A 21,420-nucleotide genomic window follows, 5' to 3' on the forward strand; every position below is an offset into this window, starting at 1 on the left:
TTTTTTTTTGTCGGAAAATTGATAATATATCAATGGTTAAAACTTAAAACCGAAGGGAAAAAAACTTGATCCATGTCATGAGGGATATTTAGACAAACTAGACTACATATTAGGGTTCAATCCGCGTCTATAAGACCATCTCCAATAATGGCTTATAACCTAAAAGTATTTAGCCCAGAAAATTTAGGTTTTAGCCCAGAAACAGTTTTTCTATTCCAACCCTTCTAGCCTAAAATATTAGCCCGAGATTATCAAAGAATGAATTAAGGCTATTTTTAAAAAAAATTAACTTTAAAAAAAATTATGTAGATTATCCTAAATTAATTTTATGAACATTTTAACCTAAAAATATTTAAATTTCGATAAATTTTGAAAAATCACTAAATCAATACATGAAAATCATGATAAACCACATAAACTTGATACCAACGACATTTAATAAACCACATAAACTTAAAAAAAAAAGACAATTAATAAACCACATAAACTTATTACAATCGAAAACTCATAGACTACATAAACTTAATAATGATATCCACCATCTTGACTTGGTGATGGACTTGGGTGATAGTCTTGAGATGAATCATTATCTTGAAATATACTCCTTGTGGTATTCATTCGTAAAATTTCCTTTTGCTTACCACGTAAGTATTTCTTCCTCTCTGGAGTGTATTTGTCGAGGTCCTCCATTATCAAATTAGTTTCGTACCTTTCTTGCTCCCTATTCCCTTCTTCCTTCATGGCCAAAAGCATTTGGGCCGATTCTTCTTGCCGACGGCACATGTTTTCGTTCATTATTGCCATTTCGCTAGCAAATTGTGCACGTATCGGATCTTGGGACTTCCCTTTTCTCTTTGCTTATCTCTACCTGGGGGCCTTGCAAAAGAAGAAGTTGGGTTCATTTGTTGGACACCTTCATTGTCGGCAAAATTCACACCTTCATTGACATCATTTGGGAGTGGGGCTTCATTATGAAATAATCTTCTACATTGTTGGTTCGCATCGGTTCCCCACCTCAGACAATCCTTGAGGATGTTCCAAGCATGATGCAACTTAAAAGCTTGATTTTTTGGTGTAGTTCTTGTCTTGTAAATTGCCATTGCTTTGTCACCCTATGCAACAAATACATAAAAACAATTAGTTGCAAAATACTATTATGTACATGACAACTAAAATATCAACAAAGAAACTCACAATTTCTGAGGCGCCCCTTCCACTAGACATGTCAACCATGGCTCTCTCCAAGCTTCACTTCCACAAAGTGCACGCTTTGTTGATAATCTTCCACCAATCATAAATACCACCAACTTTCCTTTGACCGGCGTTGGAGTTTTCATGGAACTTATCAACGATTTTACCCCACAATACCTTTATATTTTGATTGGTGCCGACGACACTATCTTCACTAACAGAAATCCATGCCAAACATAAAACAATATCTTTGTCAAAGGTCCAATTATGACCTCTAACATGCTCTTGTGCCATCTTGAAAATTTTGGAAATGAGAAGAAATGGTAGAAAGAAAAATTGGAAGAATTGTAGGAGAAAAGTGAGTTTTGTGTGGATGTTTGAACAAATACATAGGTATTTATAGAGTTTTTGGTTGAGTTTTAAGTTAAATAATTTTTTTTTAAAATTATTTTAGCCGTTGAATTTAAATTTGGACTGTTAGATTTTTTTTTAACCGTTAGATTTGATTATATTTGATCTAAGCCATTGGATTCAATAAATATATAAATATAAAACAAAAAAAAAACATTTGAACGTGGACCGTCGGATTAAGCAACGGTCCAATTACCACAGCTGTGCGATGGAAAAAAGTAGCCATTGGCTACAGACATATTCTGACACACCGGGGGACACACCCACATGGGTGGGGTACACCTCAGCTGGAGCAAGTGTGTTTGGGCGTTTGGGCTTCACAACCCACTTTTCACTCTCATTCGTGGGTCCCACTTCAATTTGTGGGCTAAATTTGTGACCAGTATTTGCCTTTATTTTAAGTTTTAGGTTTTAGATTTGGTTTAGGTTTTGGGTTGGATTGGATTTGGGGGGGGAGGGGAAGGGAAAATTTAGGTTATAAGCCACCATTGGAGATGGTCTAACTATGTAGCCTAATCGTTCCCTTGGCCTAAGTTATATTAAATTTTAATATTATTCTAATATAACAGCTTCTAGAAGTGAATTAGCATATAACATCAACATTCCGAAATTGTGACATGTTACAAATAAATAACTGTTGAAAACATTAGCAGTTGAAAACATTGGTATTGTTATGAATGCCCACACACAGATTTCCAATGGCCACAAATGTGATGTAGACTTTGGAAACAACAGGATCGTATTTTCAAAGTCATGTGATGTAAATTTCAAAATGTAATAATGCGAGTTGCTCTATAAATAGAGTACTCGACTGCAATCAAAACATACAGAAAGAAAGAAAGATCAATAACATCATCTATTCCTCCATCTTTTATTTGTGATGCCCTAGTGTTATAGTTACAGTGTGGTATTTTACCTCTGCTTCGCTCTTGTCACTAGTAAAGGCTATCTCTCTAACTTTTACATATTTATAACACGTTATCAGTACGAGTCTCTAAAACCTAACCATTTTCTCATTTCTCTTCACCGAACGAAAGAAAGGAAAAAATGGTTCATCTTAGGTTTTTACTGTTCATCTTCTTCCTCTGCCTCAATTGCGCGATATACCCTCGCGACAAACTGTTTGCTCCATGCCTACTTCTAGTTCTCAACCTAACAGTTACATACATCTATGATTTCTTATTTGGTGTAGTTCTTGATTACTAATCCAGTATTTATTCATGTTGATTTTACTGCAATCCAAGATGGTGCGGTACAATCGCCCATCTTGAACTGCAAATTTAATCTTATTGCGATCTAAGATGGTGCGGTATCATCCTTTATCTTGGACTGCAGATTTAATTTTACTGCAAATTTTAGGTGGAGCGGTATAATCACCCACCCTACCCTGCATATTTAAATTTGCCTACTATTTAATTTCATTGCAATTTTAGGTGGTACGGTATAATCGCCCACCTTGCTATGCGTATTCAAATTTTCCTATTACTGGAATGGTGCGGAATAATTGTCAATCCTATGTTATATTATTTCAATGAGAATGGTGCGGTACAATCACCATCCTCATTCAACTTGAAAATCTCGAGCATGAAGTTTCGAGTGCTTATCATTTTGGCCTAAAGATCAAAATGAAAAATTTGTAAGAACCAGAAGTTCTAACACTATGTTCCTCTAGGAATACATATTATTGCAAGTTCTTACACATGTCATTTTCTTTCAGAAAAGAAAACGGCGAACTTGGCGAAGCTTAAATTTGCTGCCCTGAACATTACTGGGAAGAATTACCTTACCTGGGTACTAGATACCAAGATCCATCTGGAAGCAGGGAATCTTGGCATCAGGGAAGAGAACAACTCATCTTCTTAAGATCGGGCGAAGGCCATTATCTTTATTCGTCGCCATCTTGATGAGGGACTAAAGAGCGAGTACTTAACGGTTGAAGATCCGTTAGCCTTTTGGAAGACATTGAGAAACAGATACAATCACCAGACAACGGTAATTCTTCCAAAGGCTCGCTATGAGTGGACTCACCTAAGGATCCAGGATTTCAAGTCAGTGGTAGAGTACAATTATGCGTTGTTCAAAATTACATCTTAGATGAAGCTCTGTGGGGATACTATTTCTGAGGAAGATTTGTTGAAAAAGACTTTCAGCACATTTCATGCCTCTAACGTGCTTCTGCAGCAGCAGTATAGAACGCGAGGCTTCACTGAATACAACCAACTGATATCTGTGCTCTTGGTAGCTGAACAAAATAATGAGCTCCTGATGAAAAATCATCAATCCTGACCTACTGGATCTGCATTATTCCCAGAAGTGAATGCTGCTTCCCTCGAAGTGAACACCACATCCTCTAGTGGCAATAATCATAAATGAGGACGTGGCCACAATCAAGGTCGGTGGAACAAGAAAGGCAAGAACCATGGTGGTCAGTCTCACAACCATGTTCCAAGGTAAAATTTAGGCCCAAGCTTTAAAAATGTGAATCGCCACAAAGGCAAATCTCACATGAACAATGCTCCTAGAAATTCTGAAAGAGCCTGCCATAGGTGTGGTGGTCATGGGCATTAAGCTCGTACTTGTCGTACCCCAAAATCTGGTGGATCTATATCAAGCCTCCCTCAAGAAGAAGGGTGTCAAGACTAATTTTCTCAACCAAGCTAAACCAATGGATATACCTGATCCAATGTGTGACTTATCAGGGCAGTTGAACACAACTCACCTAGATGTTTCGGACTTCATTGTGGAAAAGAACCGACTGAATGATTTATGTTTGATGTACTTTTATTATGCTGAACTTGTAGTTTAAAACTAGCATTTCATATTTAATAAAAATGGCATGTAAATTTCCTGTTACAACTTATGTCTAACTCTGATTCCATTACTAAGAGAACATGAATAAAAACTATGGTCATTCTCAAAGCATGAGAAATGACAAAGATATTTGTCTTGCAGACTATGCAACTACGCATACAATACTTTGAGATCGAAAGTATTTCTCAAGATTGATGCTTACAAAAGTAAGGGTAACAACAATATCAGGACCTTCAGATGTAATTGAAGGCTCAGGAAAAGCCCATATTATGTTACCAAATGGAACAATATTGTCCTTACAGAATGCGTTGTACGCTACTTGATATACTCGAAATTTGTTGAGTTTAAAAGACATACGTTTAAATGGATACCACATTGAAACGAAAAGTGTAGAAAATGTGGAGTATCTATGCATTACCTCCAATGATATCCAGAAACGTATATGGGAGAAGTTGCATGGTTTGTCGAGTGGATTGTATTATACATACATAAAGACAGTTGAATCACATACTGTCATGAACCAGAAGTTCATTGATTCAAAATTTTACATGCTTTGACATGACCGTCTGGGTCATCTAGGATCTACCATGATGTGTAGGATCATTACCAACTTTAATGGACATCCATTATTGAGCAGATATATTGCTATCACAAATGATAACCTTTGCAAAGCTCGTTCTCAAGGGAAGTTGGTAATTAGATCATCATAACTAAAGGTTGATGCTGAATCCCTATCATTTCTACAAAGAATTCAAGGGGATATTTGTGGGCCTATTCAACCATCATGTGGACCATTTCGATATTTTATCGTTTTGGTTGATGTATCTACTAGATGGTCACATGTTTGTCTCTTGTCTACTCGAAATATAGCTTTTGCGAGACTTCTTACTCAGATAATTAAGTTACGAGCACAGTTCCCAAACTACCCTATTAAGTTAATCCGACTTGATATTGCTGGTGAATTTACGTCTCAAACCTTTGATGATTACTGCATGACGTTAGACATTGATGTTGAACACCCTGTTCCTCATGTCCATACTCAAAATGGTCTAGTAGAAGCATTGATCAAGCGGCTTCAGTTAATAGCTCGCACTCTGCTCATGAAAACAAAATTGCCAGTTTCTGCATGGGGACATGCCATCTTACATGCTGCATCATTGGTTCGATTGAGACCTATAGCCAACTAACAATACTCCTCAGTAAAACTCGTGTTTGGACATTAGCCAAACATTTCACATTTACGAGTTTTTGGTTGTGCTGTTTATGTGCCTATTGCACCCCTGCAACGCACTAAAGTGGGAACTTAGCGTAGACTGGAATTTATGTGGGTTTTGATTCACCATCTATCATTAGATATTTGGAACCCTTGGCAGGTGATATGTTTACAGCTCGTTTTGCTGATTGTCACTTTGATGAGACAATTTTCCCGTTGTTAGAGAGGAGAAAAAACCGTTCCAGAGGAACGGAAAGAACAGACATGAGTTGCTCCCACATTGTCTCATTTTAATCCACGTAGCACTTAATGTGAAAATGAAGTGAAAATGATCGTTCATCTTTAAAGCATTACCAATCAAATGCCAGATGCATTTAATGATGCTATGAAAGTGACAAAATCACATATAGCAGCTGCAAATGCACCGGCAAGAATTGATGTCCATGTTGGACAAAATAAAGTGGCAACGAATGATTCATCTAGTGCACGCCTGAAGCATGGTAGACCCCCAGGTTCAAAAGATTCAGCCATTTGAAAGAGAAAGACAAGGGCACAACTGAATCCAAATGAAATCATTCAGGAAGAGAAAATGAATGACAAATCTACAATTCATAATTCTGGACTTCTGGAAAACGAAAATGTCCTTGATAAGACACATGTCCCTGAAGAGACAGCAGTACATGAGAGCAAAGAAATCTCCATAAATTATGCATGTACTTGTTGATGCACAAAACCGGGGTGGTCTTGGAACAACGTAAATCCGACCGTGAATCTGCAATGAAATGTAAATGACACAAGAGTTATCGTGGTTCACCCCAAGGTTTGGGCTACGTCCACACTGATTGTATTATGTTTCTCTGATGAAGAGGGAGAGAGAGAGCTTAGAGCTTAGGGGGTGTGAGGAAGCTTTGAGAGGGGGTGAGAAGCCTCTGAGGGTGAGAATGAGCCTCTCTTAGAATGAGGGGAGGAGTCCCCTTTTATAGAATAAGGGGCTCCTCCTCTTTTACAAAGTATGGGCTTTAGTGTGAGGCCCAAATACAAGGCCCAAGTCCCAAATATACGAGGCCCTAAATATGGTATAAACAGTACTAATGAATTGTTGGATCAGAATTAAATAATCATCGATGATATGTTCGCATTCGCAGTAACCACTGAAATCATATTAAGTGATAATATTGAGCCCCGCTCTGTTGACGAATATAAACAGAGACAAGATTGGCCTAAGTGGAAAAATGCAATCCAGGCAGAATTAAATTCCTTGGAAATACGAAATGTTTTTGGACCAATAGTCCAAACCCCACCTGGTGTAAACCCCGTGGGTTACAAATGGGTATTCACAAGGAAACGCAATGAGAAAAACGAGATTGCAAGATATAAAGCATGACCCGTTGCACAAGGCTTTTCACAAAGACCTGGAATTGATTATGAGGAGACATACTCTCCTGTAATGGATGAAATTACGTTTCATTACTTAATAAGTTTAGGTGTTTCAGAAAAACTTGACATGTGACTTATGGATGTCATCACCGCGTATCTATATGGAGAATTAGATACTGACATATATATGAAAGTCCCAGAAGGACTTAAGTCACCTGAAACAACTAACAAATCATGAGGTATGGTCTCTGTTGATGCACAAAATCGGAGGTCTTGGAACAACGTAAATCCGACCGTGAATCTGCAAGAAATGTAAATAACACAAGATGTATCGTGGTTCACCCCAAGGTTTGGGCTACGTCCACACTGATTATGTATTTATTTGAGGGAGAGAGAGCTCTGAGAGTGAGAGCTTTGAGAGGAGGTGAGAGGGCCTAGGAGTTGGCCTCCCATAATTATGAGGGTGATGGGTCATTTTATAGAATAAGAACTCCTCACTTATTACATATTTGCCCCTTCCTTTATCACATAAGTACATTTAAGTCCCCCGAGTATTTGTACGAGATCTAAATACGAGGCCCTAAATATGGTATAAACAGTAGTCCTCCAAGTCTTCAGTCAAGAGAGTCTTTTGGCTGGAGACTTGAAATTTAGTCCATGTGTGGGCTGAAGTAACCAGATGTCGTCTTGAACTGATACTTGATATGAGGCGGTGCTCAATTTGAAATGATGCTCAACTAGGAGTAGCACATGCTGCGAGGTTGCTTGGCTTGTGGCTTATGTTGCCTTGGTTGGCTCGACTTGTGGCGTTGAAGGTGAGAGAGTCCCTTTTATGGAATAAGGGCTCGCTCTTCAATACATGAATAATGGGCTAGAGTTGATGCTGCTATAATGATGGTGAGAAAATCCCTTTTATAAAATAAGGGCTCTCTTCTCAATACATAAATAATGGGCTAGACTTGATACTTTCTAATGATAGAGGGAGTCCCTTTTATAAAATAAGGGCTTGCTCCTCAATACATAAATAATGGGCTAGAGTCCCCCAAGTATTTTTCATGAGGCCCAGTTGAGGCCCAATATATGGTGTATAATGTAGTCTCTCAAGTCTTCGATCAATATAGTCTGTTGGCCGGAGACTTCAAATCGAATGTTGGCCGAAGACTTCAAATCGAATCCATGTATGGGTCGAAGTGACGGTTGTTCGGAGGCGGTATTTGTATACCGTGCACTGAAGCTTTGTAAGTGAAGCTTTGAAGCTGGAGCTCTGTAAATGAAGCTTTTGAAGCTAGAGCTTTTGTAAATGAAGCTTTTGAAGCTGTAGCTCTGTAAATGAAGCTTTCGAAGCTAAAGCTTTTGTAAATGAAACTTTTGAAGCTGTTTGACATGAGTGATGCTCACAAACGTTTGATTGACATGAGTGATGCTCATGAATGTTTGATTGACATGAGTGATGCTCATGAATGTTTGATTGACATGAGTGATGCTCATGGATGTTAACATGAGTGATGCTCATGAATGTTGACATGAGTGATGCTCATGAATGTTTATGTATGATTGATATGAGTGATGCTCATGAATGTTTATGTATGATTGACATGAGTAATGCTCATGTATAATATGAAGTACTAGGCATACTTTTGATCACCTGATTGGTGGTAATAGCGGCAAGTTGCCGAAGAATTATGGAGTACTGGGCGTACTTTTGATCACCTGGTTGGTGGTAATAGCGGTAGGTTATCGAATAATTTTGGAGTACTGGGCGTACTTTTGATCACCTGGTTAGTGCTATTTTGGGCTTATAGGCCTTCGCCTTCCCCACAACATTCCAGCCCATTTATTTTGGGCTTTGTCGTTATTTTTTATTTTTTTTATTACCCACTGATGGGTTTATACAGATGTCTCCGAAAGATAAGAAAAATAATTTACACCATTTAGAAACAAGAAAAGTAAATCACATCATTCTAGTGGGGTGTTTATTCCTTGCTTTTGTTTTCTGCTTTTGCTTTCTGCTTTTCCCACTCCATTTCTTTCTATTTTTCTCTTTTCCTTTTGCTTTCTACTGCGTCTGTGTCTGTGTCTCTTGGTGAAACTGGAGGGCTAACTCCATTTGCTTTTCTTAGACAGCTAGTCCTGAGTCGGACCCTTTGACCCAGCATTGCAGTAGATTTGCATCGAAAATAGAGGGTCTCCCCTGCCTGCCTGTATGCCATATAATTGCAGGTTGTTCGGATATGGGCACATGCAAGCCTTGCATGGTTGCAGCAGATAATTGCAGTGGAGATAATATATATAACAGGTGAGTGCATGGTTGGAGTTCGTGGAGGACCCGTTGGTGGTGCCCGTGCCACTGCTAGTGGATGATTACTTTTGCCTGTTTTTTTATGATAGTGTCTCTTTCTTTTTTAGTTGGTTGGCAGACAAGGGATTATCATAGAAACAAGATCTTATCTCCTCCTATGCCAGACTTGGGAGTTGCGTCACGGTCTTCAGAATGGTGGCTTTGTCAAAATCACTTATGTGCAAGAAATTCTTCAATTCTGATTTTGCTGTTACGCCTTGCAGAACCTACTAGCAATTTCCAGCAACATTCGAGGCCGATGTTTTCCACACCATATTTTTCTTTGTTTTGGACAAATCTCCAGCAATGCTTGGCACCCCCGCGGACACTCAGATTTAGACTGACGAATGTGAGCAGCACACTGGGGATTTGATTAGCGGCAATGGCTTTGGATCTTAGATATGCAGATTCTTTTTCTTTCGGAAAACAAAATTGTTTTGTTTTTAGCTGAAGAGAGAGAGTGTGACGCCAGAGTCATGGCTATCGTTGTTGTAGCTGCTTCTGCTGTGGTTGAACCAACGCAGCCTCACTATGACGTGAAGTTGTTCATCCTCTGTAAGCTTCCCTTCTTTGACATGCCCAGCTGAGTCAGAATGTCGTTAAGCTCTTTGACTCGAAGGGATGCCAATTTTCTCTTGCACTCAGCCACCACGTCCATTTCTCTTTGCCCCCAACCACCAAACAGCAATCACCGAACCAATTTCAGCTCCAAATTCGCAAATTCCACCAAAATCGAATCGAACCCGAACCCGAATACAATATCAATCTCGTTGGGTTTCCACTCAGCAGCTCAATCCTGCTGCCATCAGTGCCCTCCTAAAAACTCAAACTTGGTCGACCGTTACGCGGTGGATTTCAATGGTTTATCAAAATCGTATTTTGGTATCGGCGTATGAATTCGTATATTCGTCAGAGCCACCATCGAATCGGCAACCACTGACGCGACCAGACTGCCGAACCCCTTCATTGTCGGAGAACTCAAAGTCGATGAGATAAGAGAAACGTTACGTTTTGGAGCTCTGAAACTAATGATTCGAATTTAGGTGGTTGAAACCTGACAAGGCTCGCCGGATCTCGGACCTGCGATTTTGTTGGCGCAGCGAACCTGCACTTTGGCTGGGGTTCACTGCGATTTCATTGGTGTTGGTGACAAGTTGCGTGGTGCAGAGTTGCTGGGTGAGGGAGTGTGAAGTAAAGCAAAGCAAGCATTTGAATGGTTGGTAATTTCACAGTTGGGGGACTTTTTGAGGACATGGGATTTCTGGGATTCGGTTGTGTTTGGTTGAAGGGAATGGATTGGACCCAATTGGATGGATATGCTAAATCTTGGTGGAGATTTGAGAGTGATGGATTTGGTTTTTTGTGATTTTTCAGATTCACGACGGAGGTGAAAAATTGAGAGAGAATTGACATAGTTTTTTGTATCGATTGCCACAGACGGCGCCAAATGTTGATACACAAAATCGGAGGTCTTGGAACAACGTAAATCTGACCGTGAATCTGCAAGAAATGTAAATAACACAAGATGTATCATGGTTCACCCCAAGGTTTGGGCTACGTCCACACTGATTATGTATTTATTTGAGGGAGAGAGAGCTCTGAGAGTGAGCGCTTTGATAGGAGGTGAGAGGGCCTAGGAATTGGCCTCCCATAATTGTGAGGGTGACGAGTCCTTTTATAGAATAAAGACTCCTCACTTATTACATATTTGCCCATTCCTTTATCACATAATTACATTTAAGTCCCCGAGTATTTGTACGAGATCTAAATACGAGGCTCTAAATATGGTATAAACAGTCTCGATCAAATTAAGGCGATCATTGTATGGGCTGAAACAATCTGGACGAATGTGGTATAATCGTCTCAGTGAATATTTGATCAAAGAAAGGTATATAAACAATGTCATTTGCCCCTATGTGTTCATTAAGAAATCCAACTTTGGATTTGCTATAGTGGCAGTATATGTCGATGATTTGAACCTAGTTGGAACCCCTGAAGAGCTTAATAAAACTGCTGAATATTTGAAAAGCGAATTTGAAATGAAATACCTTGGAAAAACAAAATTTTGTCTCGGTCTGTAGATCAAGCATTGTGCTAGTGGAATTTTGGTCCACCAATCAACTTACATTGAAAAAATCCTAAAACGATTTGGTATGGACAAGGCTTATCCACTCAGCACGTCAATGGTTGTTCGTTTTCTGGACGTTAAGAAAGATCAATTCCGTACAAAAGAAAATGATGAACTGGTTCTTGGTCCAGAAGTACCATATCTGAGTGCAATAGGTGCTTTGTTGTATTTAGCACAATGTACTATACCATATATAGTTTTTTCAGTCAACTTGTTAGCAAGGTATAGCTCTGCTCCAACAATTCGTCATTGGAAGGGTGTCAAATATGTATTGCGACAACATACATGGGTATTTTCTACTCAAAGAAATCGACAAATGACCAGGTCCTTGTTGGATATGAAGATACTAGTTTTCTCTCTGATCCCCATAAAGCCCGCTCAAAAACTGGATATGTGTTCAAGAATGGATATACATCAATCTCATGGCGCTCAACAATGCAAACACTAGTTGCTACATCTTCTAATCACTCAGAAATACTTGCTTTACATGAAGCAAGTGGTGAATGTTCTTGGTTAAGATCAATGATCCATCATATCTGGAATTCATGTGATCTAACTTCAAAGACAGACAATCCAACTATCATTCATGAAGATAATGTAGTCCATGTTGCCCAAATGAAGGAAGGATTCATTAAGGGCGATAAAACTAAACACATATCTCCAAAGTTTTTCAATGCACATAAGCTTTAAAAGGTTAAAGCTATTGAAGTAAGACAAATCCGTTCTAATGAAAATCTGGCAGATTTGTTCACCAAATCTCTACCAAAATGCACGTTTCAGAAGTTAGTGCAAAGTATTGGATTATGTCGACTTACCAAACAACTAAATTTGGAGAATGCGGAATCAGAGGGAGATATATATCAGGGGGAGCATCCATGATACATGTCTGTTGTACTCTTTTTCCTTCGACTAGGATTTTTCCTATCAAGGTTTTAACAAGACAACATAAGTATATGCACGTCTCTATCTGATATTTTACCTCATCTATTCCTCCCTATTTTACATCAATCTCATCTACCTCAACATAAGTATAGAGCACTCGACTGCAATCAAAATATACATAAAGAAAGAAAGATCAATAACATCATCTATTCCTCCCTCTTTTATTTGTCATCCCCTAGTGCTATAGTTACAGTGTGATATTTTATCTCTGCTTCGCTCCTGTCACTAGTAAAAATTATTTCTAACTTTTACATATTTATAACAATAACATAAATATATGCACGTCTCTATCTGAAAATTGTTTGTGTGTTAGCATAAAACCACACGTCATTATATATAATCAATTAAAAACGCAGACTTTCTAATCCGAACTCCAAAGCAAAGTTTATAGATTGATTAGAAAAATGGTTAACCTCAAAGCTCTAACATATGGCAAGCACCTAAAACACACAAGTTCCATATAAAAATAAGAAGAAAAGCACGATAACACTGCTAAAGTGATCTTTCGGGTTGTCAGACATGCATGCACCTTTACGGAGTTCCGGCTGCACGTCACGGTTGAGAGCTCCGTTTTATCTAACAAGTTTGTTTGCTTCATTTTCTTTTAATCTGACCTGATTACAAATATAACTCACACCAATTATTAACTAATGATTCTGATTAACTTGTTATAATATAAGGTTGACTCTTGACTACCGGCGCCATCGATCGATCATCGATGACGGAACATACATATGTAACATTATGAAAGTAACAGGCCGTCGAAAGAGCCGACAATGTGATAGTATATTGTCATCAACTTATTAAGAGATATAAAGAGGCAGAGATTAGGTGGTGTACAAGAAGCAATGGTTGCATCGTACAAAACCCCGATGTTTGGTTTTGGTCGGCATCTAATTATCTTAAGTTTACATCACCAATGGTTACGACTAGATTATGGCCTGACCCAAAACCAAGTCCTTTCGGTTTACTTCATTTCCTCTTCTGCCTTCACGTACACATTTATTTTCGATTAATCGATCCATTGCAATATTTGAATCGACAATTCACTTCTCTGCCCTCATGTTACTTCTCACACATCCCCTCAATTTTTGGCCGTCGGATCCAATGAATTGAAGAAAACCAATAGCCAAATTAACAAGAGACTGTGGGAGGTAAAAATAGGTGTGTGAATAGAACTATCCATTGCCTTATAGGACAGTTTCTAGCTAACTTTGTAGGTTTTATTTCTTAAAGCTTCTCTAGGGACAATCTTATTAATTTGGTAAGCTCCTGTGTCGATATTGCCTTAAGTAGTAGGATGTTGAAAATGAATCTCACATTGATGAGAAAATATACCTTGCATGGGCCTATAAGTTTGATTACTCCTCATATTGTCGATTAGTTTTATGGTAGAGCTTCAACTTTCTTCTTAGGATGTGGACAAGACACTGTAGAATTGTTTTAATTAATTTCTTCTTATCTTTTTTTTTTTGTGGCAACGGATCCCAAATTATATATAAGCAATTCTAAGTATCTAGGTCAATTTCTAATATATAAACGATTTTTTTCGTAATAAAATTTATTTCTAGGATTTAAGGCATGCCAAGCACCCATTCATTATATAATTACAATGTCAATGGATTAAAATAAACATATAGATAGATAATTAGTAAAATAAGTGTTTGACATAACTAGTTCATGTTTAAATTTCAGGTTCAACCCACCTACTTACAAGTTTTAAAGTAGACATGTCTACAAGAAAGCCTATTAACCATCATGAATTTTTTTTTTTCTCATTAAATTGATGAAGCACCATGCATGTTATCATCATGCATAAGCTCAGTACTGAGCTCTCGAAATGGTACATTTGTACGTAGAAGCCATATGTTTTAGTTCGGTTTAGAAATAAAAACTCATATCTAGCCAATTGTGTTTAATTATGTGTCTACACCGGTTGTTGAATTTTTCAGGTCGACGGGCTGATGGTCCACTTCAACAACACCGATATTGTCCCCACTTTAGCACCTGCCCAATCCGTCATGTGTGACTTTTTATCACAAAAGATTTCGGTATTAGTTAGAGTAAAGTAATCCTATTTAAATTGATTTTCTCCTTTCCTTCTGGCCGATGTATGGAAGAGAATCCTCTCCGGATCCACCTTATGGGGATCGTACAGATTCTCACATCCTAGCTGTTCATCGTATATCGTACGGCCATTTTTCGTCAGGTATTATTTGTGTTTAATTTTAAATAAAAAAAGTCAAATGATTTCTGACCGCACAATACATGATGAATGACTAAGATGTAATTACCATCTTGCCACCTTTAAATCCCAATTCCCTTGCAATTTGGCGAAATGCTCTCCAACTACAAACTGTGTGCATTATTGGCATCAGATTTGCCCCCACCATTTAATCACATTCTTGAACTTAAATCCACCACCGATCGATACCATGTGAACATATCATGACTGGTGTGGACATAAATTGAGAAGCACCATCATAAAAAAGAGAAGAAAATCCGACATAATAATATAATTAGCTTTTCAGTTGGGCATGATTTAGTACTTTCAGAACAATAAACTAACTGGGACTGGTTCTTCTTTACTTTCTACTTCGCACGTCAACGGAAAATAAAAATATACAATGATCCATAGGACTGCGTCTTCGCTTGTTGGCTCCGCAATTAAGAAACAAAGAAAAGGAGATATGAGAAAACATAGAATTGTATGCTAATCAAACTTTAGGAATCGACCCTACTTGTCTGTCACATAGAGAAGTAATTTTTCAGTGTAACCGTAAGGTTTGAGGGATGGAATTACACAAATCTAAAAGAACAAACTAAAATTTATATTAAATAGTTATATTTTTAATCGCATTCAGATTTTTGTGATGAAATTCAACACAAGTCAGTTTGTGCTATAATTTGTAATTTTGTATTCAACGGTTAATGTTAATCTTATTACGTAGATGTGAGCTCTTGGTTCGACGTTGAAATCTTAAGATAGAACACAGACATGTGGTGTTACTATTCAACTCAAATAGTACATCATGTGACTTTACATTGCTAATACCTCCTAGGGAGAGATTTGTAATTTTGAAATGTTATAATAATTCTTAATGACTTCTCTCTGAGACATGATTACGACATCGTTTTATGCTATAATTTTCTTGGCAGACATAATTGCAATAGTAATAGAGAGCACATGGTTACATGGCAAAATTATAGATAAGAAATCCAAAGGAAATTATATGAAGTAAAGGAGAAGAACATAAAGATTTTTGCGATGCCTTAATTTATGTGTATCAAACATGCTTTGATGTTGTTGGTAGACATCAAAACAATCACTAATTACATTACTTAAATCTGCTAACCACCATTTGCTTCCTTAAAAGGACCATTCTCCACCAAACTAGCTAGATTTATTGGTCGGTTGCTTTATCTCATGGGGTAATTTTTGGGATAATTATGTCTCAGTAACCCTAATACACGCATCGTTTTTTTAACCCTTATCATTTTTTAATTACAAACAATATTATTACTATGAATTAGTCTAAAGAAGGAAACTTTAACGCAAAGCTCTCGGCACTGTTCATTTTAACGAAAAACGACATTTTTACACTAAAAAGTCAATTATGGTACTTTTCACTTTACTCTTTATTTTGTCCTTATCGTTAAAACTCAAAGTTTTCAAGCTCTTTTCATTATTTTTCTTCTAAAGAAAGACGGAGTTTTAACCAAAATAAGTAAAAGGGGAGGGTTGAAGAGGAAGATCTTCTCCGTAACTTTTTATTCTTTGCATCATTGAAAAGTTTTCATCATAGTGAAGCCATTTTCTATAGTTACTCCTTCCTTCCATATATGGGTCAAAAGTCAAAACGTTTCTGCTTTAGTACACATAATACTACTTGTATGCAGAAATTATTGAAGGTTTATTTTTAGTCATACTCCTTGAAACTCTAGTTTTGTCTTACTTTGCTATCTAAAAATGAAATTTGATGTACTTTACCATTTGAAACTCGATTTTCGTCTTATTTTCTCACATTCCGTGAAATTCGTTAAGAAAATTGTTGAGTTTGCGACGTGGCACTGGTGTGGCCCACTTACATGATGGCATGTTTGCCGCATCAGCTTAAGAATATATTTAATATTTTGAAACTGTAAGAAACATTAAAAAAGATTTAGGTTTTAATCTGTTGTTTCCAAAATGATTTTAACAGCTGTTGCTTTCTGTTGATTATTTTGAGTAACCAACACTCTTTCCCGTACGATTTTTACAGCTGCTTCGTAATAATAAGGCTATGAAATTTGTTAAAATAACTCCTCCTGTTTTAGCATTTAAAGTCCTTCCAAAGTTATGATTGGGCTCTTTTCTTGAAATAGCCCAGTGAAATAGCCCGGGCAGCCCACTTGAACTGTGAATAGCTTCATCCCTACCCAACAAAACTCAAATGGGCCATCTTAGAATTAGTTTACTCATAAAAACTGGCATTTAAGAGAAATCTGTATAAGACCTTAATGCACTACATCGAGAATTTCCCAAGAAGAAAACTGATTCGAACTTCGCCAACACATTAAAATGCAAGCCAATGAGGCTTTAAGTTATAAGTAAGTCGACATTGTTACGTTTGTCCAGTGTTTCATATATGAAATTGGATAACAAACATTACCTTATGTGAGAATATCAAATATCTACTTGGGCCTCCTTATACGATGCCCTCATTGGTTGCGATCAGTTCTCAGATATGTTGGTGGCTCTGACTTGTAATCTAAGCCACCAGCTTGTGATTTTTCCAGGTAAGCTCAACAACTGGACGTGGAAGGAATGAAGGGCCCACTCTCAGATTCTGCATGCCACATGGCACCCCAAAAGCCAATCGGACACCACTCTCCTATCCTACAAGATAAGCCCCTTCAATTCTTTACATTAACTCATCTGCGTCTCTCTCCCCAAACACTCCAAACCCCATACAGTTTCACAGATCAAATAAGCAACAAAGTTTGGTCGAAGCCTCGAAAAATGGCCTCCGCCTGGGCTACCTCTTCCGCCATTGCAGCCGTCGCTGTATCGTCGCGGTATTTATTTATTAATTTAATGTGTGCTTAATTACGTACTCTTGCATGGTTTATTGGGGTTTTGGAGTTTTTTGTTCCTTCGCGTTGTTAATTAATACAAGCAAGATGTGAATTATGCTGCAGCTCCCAGAAGGGTGGGTCTTCTTTGGCGGCAACTAAGGCTTCTTTCTTTGGTGGGAGGAAGCTGAGAGTGAGAAGCTTCACAGCCACCACAGGATCATCGTCATCTTTTACAGTACGTGCGGCTGCTGCTGACCCTGATAGACCTCTGTGGTTTCCAGGAAGCACCCCTCCCCCATGGCTCGATGGAAGGTAGGTCCAAAATATCCCGTTTATGAATGTTCTCTTATCAGACTATCTAGCAACATGAAATATTTTGGTTACCAGCATCAACATGCAAGTCTAAACCATTAATTAAGTTGATAACCGTCCAACAATGTGGTTCATATTCACATAATTGAACAAACCCTTAATTAAGTCGACATTTGTCTGAATATCTTTGGTTCATAGCCGCATCGTTGAATCTTAAGTTGTTAATAAAATGTTTGCTTATAGAAAAATGTTCTCTTACCAGACTAGATTACAATATAAGATGTTTACGTTGCTAGCATAGTAGCATGTGAACCTAAACCGTCACGAAACAACTCTCTATATGGTATTTTACGTTGTCTCTCTACCTTACTGATTAAGTGTTATAATAATGCAGCCTGCCAGGAGACTTCGGCTTCGATCCTCTTGGTCTTTGTAAGTCGAACACCAATGCTATTAATCCCTAACCATAATTCTCACATAATCTCTAAACGCTGATGAAATTTGTAACTAATAATGTTTGTTAAAATGTAATTACAGCATCTGACCCAGACAGCCTGAAATGGAACCAGCAAGCAGAGCTTGTACACTGCAGATGGGCAATGCTCGGCGCAGCCGGAATCTTCATCCCCGAATTCTTGACCAAAATCGGCATTCTAAACACCCCCTCATGGTACACAGCCGGAGAGCAAGAGTACTTCACAGACACCACCACTCTCTTCGTCGTTGAGCTTGTTTTGATCGGGTGGGCCGAGGGGAGGAGATGGGCCGACATCCTCAAGCCCGGCTCCGTTAACACCGACCCAATCTTCCCCAACAACAAGCTCACCGGGACAGATGTAGGGTACCCGGGAGGGCTCTGGTTCGACCCACTTGGATGGGGAAGCGGCTCGCCTGAGAAGATCAAGGAGTTGAGGACAAAGGAGATTAAGAACGGAAGGCTAGCTATGTTGGCTGTGATGGGGGCTTGGTTTCAACACATTTACACTGGGACTGGCCCCATCGACAACCTCTTCGCTCACCTCGCTGATCCCGGCCATGCCACCATTTTCGCTGTGAGTGCAATTAGCACACTTTAAATTGATTTAAACTAATTTGATTGCATGCTTAGGGTTTTCTTAATTATGGTTAACATATCTAATTGTTTTGGTTGGTTATTGGCAGTCTTTCTCCCCCAAGTGAGGAACGAAGGAGAATTCTAACTGGGGCTTTCAAGTGCGGGAGGAGAAGGAGCAACGTTGTCATCGATCCGGGAAAAGAGGCTGAGAAGTATTGTGTTGTTCCAAGGGAAATTTGTAGGACTAAAAACTTGTAATTTGATGTGCTTGTGTACAAAAATCTCTTTGGAACCTTCGTTCCAATATGTATGAAATCAGCTGGTGACCTACAAACTTATTCCAACTGCATATGCATGGCATGCAACAATGTTAACTGATGTTCTTATCAAACTAGCTTGGGATTTATAAACAGTAAAATCGATAACAAATTTTTAATCAAAATTTATGTTGCAAATAAAATAATAGAGAAAAGCGGTACATAATCACAATTCGATATTTGCTGCTTGTTGTAATCAATTTTATTTGTGCATATTTAATTTCATCGGAAAGTTGTATAAGATCACTTAATCATCCACTGTTGACCAAAAAAAGTTAAAAAATTATCCACTTTGATACTAAGTTGCAGAAGGGATCCTCCTCCTTATCCACAAAATCAAGAGATCCGTTGAAATTTGATTCAATAACTACAAACAAAAGTCCATTTTAAAAGTTATAATAACTTCAACTGCTTGATCAAATTTCAACGGCACGGATTTCCTGATTTTGTGAATTAAGAGGAAGAGATCCGGAAATGATCCCTTTCCCCAAGTTGCCACCTAACATCCACAAGTAATAGCCTCCAAAAGATTTTAATCAGGAAGGTGAGCTCCATACATGTATATTCATCAGATCATATTATATTCAAAGTCTAACTTGTCAATCAATCCCCCCAAGTTGAAAATTATTTGTTTTGAAGCATTCAACTTTTATGAAGCTACGCCTAATGGAACCCAAATTCATGTTAGTTGGTATGCAAACACAATTCAAATAGATGGTTGGTTTGGAGATAAAATAAGAAATGATTTCCGCACTTTTTTTTTTCCGTTAGTCTACACATTTTTGAAGAATTAATGCACTAAAACAAACAAGAATGTAGGAGGAAAAAATGTGTACGGAAATCACTTCTCGAAGATAAACTGTTTGGACCTAAAATCCTGAAACTTCAACACAAACTTGTGGCCACAAGAAAATTCAAGCAACAAATTAAGCAGCAAATACTAAAATTCTAATTAAACTTCAGTAAACTAAATTATGAAATTCTGAGGAACCCAATACAATTTACAAACAAATTACATTTAAAGGTAACAAATTTGTCAATAAGCAGACAAATTTAGTCATAAAAATATATTAATTTGAAGGAAAGTCATCTCATTACAGCTTAATGACGAACTCTCACCCCCTCTTCTTCTCTCAAAGTATCATTAATTTACTATAATACAGCATTTAATTTTTTGTAATTTTCACAAATCTCTTCTTTGGGAAAAAAAATTGACAGGAAAGAGAGAAATTCTATAACTTTCTAATAAGAAGCAAAACCGAACCGGCTAAGACGGAGGGTTGGGGCGCTGTACGGAGATCTGAACCGGAAGCGGCCGACTCGTACCCGACCCACCACAGCTGCTACAAAACGTACGACCCGAGCCGGCACAGCTCCGGCACCCGACATCACCATCGGACCAGCGCGAGCAGAAGCAGGTGACCCGACCCGTTCCGTTGCACCTGGGACAGCGCGGGAAGGGGCCGGCCATGGGCTTCTGGTCCATGACCGATTTGACGAAGACCGCGCCCGCCAAGACGCCGAGACCGGTGGCGAGCTGAGTCAGCACGATCGGACCTCCCATTTGTTTGGTGATGCGTCGGATAACGAGGAGGGAGAGAGCAGAGAGAGGGAGGAAAAGAAGCGAAAGGTGTAGAGAGAGAGAGAGGAACAAAGATTTTTATTAACTTATGGGGGTTTTACTGAAGAGTTTAAAAGTGGTGAGGGGAATGAACACGTTGACGCGGTTGGGTTGGGTGAGATTTTTAAGAATCCGGATTCTCGAAGGGTCGTTAGGATTATAGGCATCTGTCAATTATATCCGTTTATCGTATATTATACGGTCAAAAATTATTTTAAATATTTTTATTTAAAATTAAACATAAACAGTATTTGATAAAAACTGATCACAAGATTTACAATGAACGGACACGATTTACAGATCTCTATAATCCTTACCAAAAGATCCGGAGAGGATTTTTATGGAGGTCGGGGGATCTGGAATATTGTGGACGTGTTTGCTTCCTTGTACGCTACTTCTACTTGGAGCCTTGGTGGCATGTACCACTTGATATTGATTTTCTTATCTTATTCTTGACATCACATGTTGGAAATTTAGGGGGTGTGATGGGAAATTGGTTTTGAAATTTTTATGGGTGGTGATAAAAATTATCTGAATAGTGGATAATCTATGTGAGTGTGGTTAGCATTATCATATTTTCCTACTCCAAGCATATATGGAGGCAAATTTTTTGCCCTCCCATTTCCCGTGCCCTCCTGTTTGTGTGG

At 38.3% G+C, this 21,420-nt stretch overlaps 2 protein-coding genes across 2 annotated transcripts; one reads left to right on the forward strand and one right to left on the reverse strand.

Moving 5' to 3' along the window:
* Positions 1–17,305: 17,305 nt before the first annotated feature.
* Positions 17,306–19,169, forward strand: LOC126594771 (chlorophyll a-b binding protein, chloroplastic-like). The gene is made up of 5 exons (XM_050261028.1): positions 17,306–17,469; positions 17,593–17,781; positions 18,176–18,213; positions 18,319–18,833; positions 18,943–19,169. The coding sequence occupies exons 1-5, from the start codon at positions 17,414–17,416 to the stop codon at positions 18,958–18,960; spliced, it is 816 nt and encodes a 271-aa protein (XP_050116985.1). The 5' UTR covers positions 17,306–17,413; the 3' UTR covers positions 18,961–19,169.
* A 929-nt stretch (positions 19,170–20,098) lies between these two features.
* Positions 20,099–20,832, reverse strand: LOC126594775 (uncharacterized). Its single transcript, XM_050261032.1, has one exon. The coding sequence runs from the start codon at positions 20,714–20,716 to the stop codon at positions 20,420–20,422; it is 297 nt and encodes a 98-aa protein (XP_050116989.1). The 5' UTR covers positions 20,717–20,832; the 3' UTR covers positions 20,099–20,419.
* Between the last annotated feature and the right edge of the window lie 588 nt (positions 20,833–21,420).

This window comes from Malus sylvestris, chromosome 13, assembly GCF_916048215.2.
Source record: "Malus sylvestris chromosome 13, drMalSylv7.2, whole genome shotgun sequence".
Classification (NCBI taxonomy): domain Eukaryota; kingdom Viridiplantae; phylum Streptophyta; class Magnoliopsida; order Rosales; family Rosaceae; genus Malus; species Malus sylvestris.

Coding starts and splice junctions, on each gene's coding strand:
- LOC126594771 (XM_050261028.1), top strand. CDS start 17,414: ATGGCCTCCGCCTGGGCTACCTCTTCCGCCATTGCAGCCGTCGCTGTA. Junction 17,782..18,175: donor CCCCCATGGCTCGATGGAAG/GTAGGTCCAAAA, acceptor ATAATAATGCAG/CCTGCCAGGAGACTTCGGCT. Junction 18,214..18,318: donor CTTCGATCCTCTTGGTCTTT/GTAAGTCGAACA, acceptor ATGTAATTACAG/CATCTGACCCAGACAGCCTG.
- LOC126594775 (XM_050261032.1), bottom strand. CDS start 20,716: ATGGGAGGTCCGATCGTGCTGACTCAGCTCGCCACCGGTCTCGGCGTC.